The 8,720-nt window shown below is 42.0% G+C and overlaps 1 protein-coding gene across 1 annotated transcript; it reads left to right on the forward strand.

The window, feature by feature from the left end:
• Positions 1–4,519: 4,519 nt before the first annotated feature.
• LOC112256361 (glutathione S-transferase P) lies at positions 4,520–8,462 on the forward strand. The gene is made up of 7 exons (XM_024429562.2): positions 4,520–4,894; positions 5,705–5,740; positions 6,781–6,887; positions 7,221–7,308; positions 7,436–7,539; positions 7,719–7,820; positions 8,059–8,462. Coding segments are annotated over exons 1-7 (627 nt in total). The 5' UTR covers positions 4,520–4,893; the 3' UTR covers positions 8,248–8,462.
• The last annotated feature ends 258 nt before the right edge of the window (positions 8,463–8,720 follow it).

Raw genomic sequence — 8,720 nt, forward strand, 5'->3', positions numbered from 1 at the left:
GCATCCAAGTCCCCTTTGGCTGGAGTCGCTCTGGATTGTGACAGGCTTCATGACGTCGTAGTAGTGCAACACTGGCATGGATGAAGCCAGAGATTTCATCTCCTGCACTGCGGCCTCGTGCTTGGGTAGCCAGTGCCATGGTGTGTCTTTGTCCAGCAACCGGCGCAGAGGCTCACAGACTGCTGATAGGTGTGGCATGAACTTTGCAAGATAGTTTGCAAAGCCGATGAGACGCTGTACTCCTTTTGAATCAGACGGGTTTGGCATGTCAAGGATCGCTCTGACCTTGTCTGGGTCCGGCTTCAGGCCTTTTGCCGAGAGAATGTGGCCATGGAAGTGGACGTCTTTCACCTTGAACTGCAGCTTCTTCAGGCCAAGGCGAAGCTTAACTGATCGGCAGCGCTCCATCAGTGCCAGGAGCTTCACATCGTGGTCGCGTACTGCTTCTTCGTCTGTGTCACCACAGCCTACGATCAGGACATCATCTGCGATGGGTTCAATGCCCTTGAGCCCAGCCAGTAACTCGTGCTGCTTACGTTGGTATATCTCAGGCGCCACCGAGACACCAAACGGGAGCTTGAGCCAGCGTTTCCGACCCCAGGGGGTCCAGAAGGTAGTCATGAGGCTGCTTTCTTCATCCAGCTTGCATTGAAGGAATGCATCTCGGGCATCCACCAAGGTGAAAATCCTGGCCTTGGGAAGCTTATAGAGGACATCCTCTAGTGTCGGCATGATGTAGTGGGATCTTTTCAGTGCTTGGTTCAGATGCTTTGGGTCGATGCAGACCTTCAGCTTCTCTGGTTTTTTCACTATGACCATATTGCTGATCCAGTCAGTTGGTTCAGTCACAGATGTCATGTGGCCATCGGCCTCATACTTGTCCAGCTGGGCCTTCACAGCCACTTTCATTGCAATGGGCACATTATGAGGAGCACACTGGACTGGAGTGATGCTCTCATCCACTTCAAAGTGTACCTCCCCAGGCACAGATTCAACGGGCATGTTGAATACATCGTCATATCTGCTAAGTAGTTGTTCTTTGGACAGGGGTCCATGCTGGACATGATCCACAATGTGCAGGTCATTTGGTACAGTGAACTGCATCAGTCCCAGGCGTTCGCATGTAGAGCCTGAGAGGAGAGGATGTTGACTGGTTTTTACAATCTCAAACTCCAGCTTGTGTTTGCGTCCCCGAATAACACATTCGGTCTCAAAGGTGCCCATAGAGCTCATTAGCTCTCCTGAGTAGAGCTTTAGTCTAGTATCGCTGGGCAATAGATGTGTGTCAGGTGCCAGATTGATTTTGTCTTTGTAGCTCATTACGTTGCATGTAGCACCAGAATCCAGTTGACATTGTTGTTGCCTGTTGTGTAATCGTAGTGTCACAAACCATTTCTTCCCTCTTGAGTGTACAGCCCCAATGGATTCATGCATGTAAATGTCACTTTCACTTTTCAGCTCTGAACATTGAATGGCATCATCAACACAGTGAATCTTGCCCTCACTCACCCTTCTTTTGCTTTTGAGACACACTTTTGCAAAATGATTATTAGTTCCACAAGCTCTGCATGGTTTTCCTTAGGCAGGGCAGTGCTCTTTGCCACGTGTGTGTGTATTCCCACAGTATTTACATGCTACGGGGCTCTCTGTGTTCACCGTTCGTGGTGAATTGCTCTGCCTCGATTGGTTTAGTCTGAATGTCTGCCTAGCAACAGCGTGAACGGGTGATGATCAACGTCGGAGCGTGGGATTTCGATTTCCATTGCTCTCAATCTCATGTCAGTGACTTCAGCAGTGCGGCACATTTCAATGGCAGTTACTAATGTTAAGTCTCTCTCTCTCAGTAGACGCCGGCGTGTATCCTCATTTGCAATTCCCAGCACTATTTTGTCACGAATCAATTCATCTTTCAATCCCAAGTGGCGGATTTCTCTCTCAAACGGGTTACAAAGTTGTGTACTGACTCACCCTCTTCCTGTTTACAGCTTCCGAAAACGAACCGTTCATAAATTACGTTTCTGGCGGGTTTGAAGTAATTCTCCAATGCATCCAATATAGCATTTGCATCACACTGTTGACGTGCTGTGAGGGTGAGATTGTGCTGGTAGTTATGCCTGCATTCGCTGCCCATTAAACTCCTCAGAGTTGCCGCTTGTACCTCGTTGGGTTTCTCATGTAGACCGGTCGCCAGCGCATAGTCCTCGAATTCATCCCTGAAGTTGTCCCAATTAGTATTCCAGTCCCCTGTGAGAACCATGGGATTTGGTGGCGGAATGTTCGCTGCCATAGCAATGGAATATGAGATTTCTTTGCCTTCAGTCATCGACGTAGGTAGTGATGCTAGCTAGGCAGCTAACAACGAGTTGATCAGTGTTGTGAGTAGGAAACGGTGTGTGTTCGCATATGGAACGTAACTGCGCCTATACTGTACTTAGCTACAAAAATAACAAACGTGTGTTTTCCGAGCCACTTCTGACACCATGTTTCAGTATGATATGTTAGATAAAGGAATAACGACAGACACCAATGTCAGGTTCAATAGCCTTGTTTGTGCCTTGTACGAATGGCTACAACTGGAGTCCGGGGAACAGTCCGCAAAATAGACAGCATAGTCCAAAAATCAACAACTACCAGGATTAATAGCGTTAGCCCCAGCAGGATGTTTTTGGAGTATCACCGTCGTCTAATCTACGTATGCCTGGCCCTGCATTCAAGCAACAATTTTGCTAGTATGTAATTTACCTTGATAGTATTAACATAGTTCAACGTGTTTTTCCGTGGCGGTTATAGTATACATGTTTTTTCAGCAGGGCTTTTAATAAAACACAAAACGGCACTGTTCACTGCGGTTAGCAGTGTGGCCGGGCAGAGTTTGAGGCTAACTACCGTTATATGATATAATATGGCAGGGTTTCAAGGCTACCAACGTTAGCTAAATTAGCTAGCCAGTATATGATTCTGGTGCTAGATTAATGTTAGCTGAATTTTATAGCCAGTGATGAGAAACAGATCCTTCCACTCTGGATAATAAACTTTATGATTCAGTAACAACAAATTTCAAAGACAAAACCATTAAGTTGTGAAGGTTCATACTCTGCTTGCAGTGGAAAATGAAGTTCTTTCAAACTGTTAAAGCTGGTTGAAAGGAGGAGCTAGGGAAATTGACTGGTAAAATTTGCATATTAAAGAAAATGTTAAGTTAGTGTGTATATTTAGCAGCTGTAGGCGTTAATTTGACTGTGCAGGACCGCTTGCAGCAGTTTATTTAGCACATGTTGGACCGCCTGCAAGCACATTTGCACATGCTTATTTGACACGTGTAGGCGTTAATTTAGCACCTGCACCTGCAACTCAAACCGGCTGCGCATGTGTGCCATCATGCATAAATTGTTTTGTCCCCCCACACCAAACGCGATCACGACACGCAGGTTAAAATATCAAAGCAACTCTGAACCAATTATATTAATTTGGGGACAGGTCGAAAAGCATGAAACATTTATGGCAATTTAGCTAACTAGCTTGCACTTCCTAGCTAATTTGTCCTATTTAGCTAGCTTGCTGTTGCTAGCTAATTTGTCCTGGGATATAAACATTGAGTTGTTATTTTACCTGAAATGCACAAGGTCCTCTACTCCACTAATTAATCCACACATAAACCGGTCAACCAAATCGTTTCAAGTCATCGCTCCTCCTTCCAGGCTTTTTCTTCTTGTCTTTATATTGCAATTGGCAACTTTCATAAATTATGTGCATTACCGCCACCGACCTATTTTGTCTTTCAGACACCCATGTGGGTATAACCAATGAGGAGATGGCACGTGGGTCCCTGCTTCTATAAACCAATGAGGTGATGGAAGAGGCAGGACTTGCAGCGTGATCTGCATCAGAAATAGAACTGTCTTCTATTTTAGCCCTTGGCAACGCAGACGCTCGTTGGCGTGCGCAATAATTGAATAACATAGATTTATAAATGTATTTTGCAACGCTCACGCAAGTGACGCGAGTGGTGTAGTCAGCTTGTTAGCCCTTGGCAACGCAGGCGCGAGCAGTGTGTGTGAAATAACTGAATAATAAAGATTTTGTATTTTTTTTCGCAACGCTCCCAAACGCGAGCAGTGAAGTCAGGGTATTACTTCACACGAGTAGCATTGACAATATTGCGTTTTGGCCACGGGCTTTTTGACATACACGGTGTTCCATACAGTGCTGCCAATTTAGTAATTTTGTTGCTAGATTTACCAATTTTTCTGACTGCCCTGGCAACTTTTTTTCAAACAGCTCCTAGCAACAAATTTAGCTACTTTTAAAAATGTATTTGGAACTTTTAGCAACTTTTGAAAAGTGACTCAAACGCTGAAATGCACGTATTAACCCTCTAAATGACACAAAAACGATTTTCTCTGTAAACACACTCAGTCACAACACACGTGCCTGGCTGCAAAAGTGCATTGTGAGTTACGTCAACGGCAGGCGCTCAGCTCGTACACAGGCAGCAGCAGGCCAGCAGCAATTCCAGCAAATTGTTAATCATTGTTGGCTGGCTGCAGCAGTAGTAGTACGAGATCGACGAGCCAAACCCAATGAATATAGTTGGTCACGAATGTTTGATATTGAACAGAACGCACAACATCAATCAACATCGTACAGCCGGAATTACAGAAAAGAGTGGAAGTCTGTACCGGAACAAATGTCAAATCATATTTTTTGCGGAGCTGGCCAGTCAACTTGAGTAACGTGATTGTGTATTCTACGTAATGACGTAGTTTTACGTTACAACGTGATTTAGCAACTTTTAGCAACAAATCAACCTGACTAGCAACTTACCCTGAAAATTAGTTCACAGCACTGGTTCCATAGTTACTGTCAGGGACACCACGACTCTTACAGCATAAAAGTAAGTAACTAGCTATAGACAGTAATGCCTTTTTAAACATTATAAAGCGATGTGCAATAGCTAATCTAAATTAGGATTTTACCCCTCATACTAGCACACAGACAGCTGTCTGTCGTGCACTCACTGTGTAATTTAATGAAGATAGTTTTGAACTAGCCTAGCGATCTAGGACTAATCGTTTTTGCAACTTGATCGTCGACGGTAAACGAAAAAATACGACCGAAAAGCACTATAGTTAGCTGGAAGTTAGGCTATTTTCTTGGTTTAAACGGAGGGTTATTATGTAACGGCACAACCGATAGCCCTTCTACCCAGTTATGCATGGTTGACGTTTTTAATTCATTATATTCTAGCTAGCTGAAGGTGCAATGTTTTCACGTGCAGATTAAAACTTCGTATTCGAGCATGTCTATATTTTAGTCGGTTGAGATGTGTTGTCAGGCAGTGGCCAAAGATTTTTATTTTCCTTGCATAACGGTGGTGTTGGGTGAACTTTACTAGACCAGAAAGTACCCGGATACTCGATATGCTAAAAAGACCCACAGACTGGTCACACTGACAGATTTGATTGGCAACAAAACTATGTCAAGCAATATGTAATGTTGCATGGCATTTTCACATGCAAATAGCACTTGATACTATACCATACTAAATGTACTCAAATCAGCTATGTAATTAGTTGAAATATCAACGGGACGCAGACTTGTCAGAATCCATGTAATAAGTCAGACTAATTAAACTACATTGATTTAAAATATTTTTATTTGAATAACTTGACGTGTGTTGTGTTCTTGTATCTCCTCTCCCCAGTGGGTCCCTACACAATCACCTACTTTGGAGTCCGAGGTATGTTGAGTCAGTTAATCCTATTCAACATCACATGATAGAGCCTGGCTATTGTTTTGATGTAATAATAGCCTACTATTGGAGAGTGCATTCCCTGTTATAAGCTTTTCATATTGATCATTTATTACTAAATCTTTCCTTCAATTTGACAGACATAAATGTTATATTGTGATGGAGTTAAGATTGCTTGAAGTCAAAGACAAAAGCCTTGCAAATTCTACTGCGCATATTCATAAACTTTGCATTTAAGTGTAATATCCAAAGACCTTATCTGTCATTCATTACCCAATAGCCCAGGGTTTCCCAAATTGTGTGTTTTAGTTTTTGCCCTACACAGCTGATTCAAATCATCGACTAATCTTGAAGTTTTGTTAATTTGAATCAGCTGTGTAGTGTTAGGACAAAAACCAAAAACGTTCACTCCTAGGGGTCCCGAGGACCATTTGGAAATGCTGCAATAGCCTACTGCTAGCAGCTTGAATCACTACTCAAAATTGTGTTTCTATTGGTTTTAAACTGTAAGTGAAGTCATTCCAGGTAATCTTATCACCGTGTGTGATTTTTCACACAAGATATGACCTGGATTTCACCCACAGTGGCAGTTTAGCCTCACCCATACCTTTTTGATTGTTATCACAGGAAATACTAGTATTAGTTTGGCTTAGCTGGCCCCCATGATCACTGTTCATGAACTTAAACAGTTTTGTTTCCAAAGTACTCCTATTTGTTTACATTATTCATGGTGCTTGAGCAATGAGGAGGGCTGGCTTTCTGTCAGGAGCATGTGACCCAGATTAATGTGGAGTGCACTGGTGAACAATTGTCATGGGATTAAGGGTTCATTGACTTGAACCCATGAAAGGTTTTTTTACATGAATAATCATGAAAAGTTGTGTATATAAATAATTATCTAGTCTGGAAACGTATGTATTTGCCCAACACTAGTGCTATGTATGACTTGTTAGATCTGTGCCAAAGTGTCTTATGATTGAGATCTGTTTTGGTTGACCTGTGCTAACAGAGACTCTTGTTTACCACAGGGCGCTGTGGCGCTATGAGAATCATGATGGCCGACCAGGGACAGGAATGGAAGGAGATCGTGGTGGACTTTGCGGACTGGATGAAGGGAGATCTGAAAGCCACTTGTGTGAGTGGGGAATGGATCATTCCTTTGTTACCATCTTTTTCCTTTGTCAACCTGTTCAGTTTAGCCAGTGATGGTCTAGTGATAACAGCTGGGATGTGCTTTTGAAGGATGATCGGTTTGTTTAGTGTACACTGTTTGTTTCTACAATCTCTGCCAGCGCTTTCCATGATTCTTATTTAAGTAAAGAGATTCATCTCTTGTTCCATTATTTACCTGTATCTTCTGTTATCATCAATGTAGATTTGATTCAGCTACAACAAATGTAAACCCCCATGTCCCCATTAGTTGTTGTTAAAATCTCTAATAAATATCACTTCCATTTTGGGGTTTTAGGTATTTGGTCAGTTGCCCAAGTTAGAAGATGGAGGATTTGCCCTGTACCAGTCAAATGCCATTCTGAGGCACTTGGGCCGCAATCATGGTAATTGATCTCAATCGTTATGTCATATATTTACATTGTTTTCCTCACTCTATTTATCCTTTATAATCTATCAAATATAGGTGAAAGTATAATTGACATTTTATGCTTAACTCGAATACACACACAGATGCCTATGGGAAAGATGGCAAGGAGGCTGCCCTCATTGACATGATGTGTGATGGCGTTGAGGACCTTCGTCTTAAATACGTAAAAATGATTTACCAGGAATATGTAAGTATTCATGAAAGCTGAAAATCGGACTAAGGGTACAGTTCATACAACGTTTTACCTGTACTGTGCAGTAAACATTTGTTTCAAAGTTTAGAGACCAAACATATTTTATTTAATGCAGCTTAATGGGTAAACATTTATGAAGTGTCATTATGATGAATCACTTTCTCTTTTCATAGGATACTGGTAAAGACGTATACATCAAAGACCTTCCTAACCACCTTGACAAGTTTGAAGCTGTGATGGCCAAAAACAAGACTGGTTTTCTTGTTGGCGACAAGGTAATCGATGCTGCAATGCACCCAAAAATGGGGTTCTTGAATAAATGGAGTTCTAATATAGTACATACTGTAATCATTAGCTATATATATTTACCAAAATGCATTAACTAAATGGTTTGGTTCTCTTGTAATCACAGTACTGTCTGTTACTTATCACAAAACTAGAATGAATAGAGCAGGCATCCCCATTGAAGTTAATAATGCGAGATTCTATTTCTATGATCCCTATCCTACGTAGCCTTCCTTTGCTGACTATAGTCTGTTTGAAGTCCTTCTCAACCACCTGGTGCTCTGCTCCAGTTGCCTGGATACCTTCCCCTCCCTGAAGAGTTTTGTCGAGAAGATGTCTGCCCGTCCCAAAATCAAAACCTTCCTAGACTCTGAAGCCTACAAGAAACTGCCCATTAACGGCAATGGCAAACAGTGAATTCTGCTGAACAAAGGAGGCTAAATTCCACCCCTTATACTGTAACCTGAATGGTCATGGATAATAGCCATTTTTTTTGTGTCCAACTTACACATTAGCCTACAATAAGCTTGTAGTTAACTTTATGTACAATTGTTAGATACTAATGACTTTTGTATGACATGATGAATTGTAATTGTCATGTGTTCAAAAAATAAAGGGCTTTTTGAAAAGCACTTTTGAACTTAAACTTCAAATTTAGTAAACATTTACAGGTTCTACAGTACATGTATCACTTCTTTGCAGTTCTGTGAATATTATGGCAATTGCCATTATAATGACAAGCCATGAAGAAGAATTGGTACAGTACATACAGAAGATGGTCAGTAGGGGGCACTACTCTCCTTGGCCTTTTGGCATACCGAGGTAAAGACTGATTCAGATTGGATATTCGGCTGTAGTTTTCCTTTGTCTAGGGACCATCAACAGAGTGA

Source organism: Oncorhynchus tshawytscha, linkage group LG08 (genome assembly GCF_018296145.1).
Source record: "Oncorhynchus tshawytscha isolate Ot180627B linkage group LG08, Otsh_v2.0, whole genome shotgun sequence".
NCBI lineage: Eukaryota > Metazoa > Chordata > Actinopteri > Salmoniformes > Salmonidae > Oncorhynchus > Oncorhynchus tshawytscha.

Coding starts and splice junctions, on each gene's coding strand:
- LOC112256361 (XM_024429562.2), top strand. Junction 7,540..7,718: donor AAATGATTTACCAGGAATAT/GTAAGTATTCAT, acceptor CTCTTTTCATAG/GATACTGGTAAAGACGTATA. Junction 7,821..8,058: donor GTTTTCTTGTTGGCGACAAG/GTAATCGATGCT, acceptor TATCCTACGTAG/CCTTCCTTTGCTGACTATAG.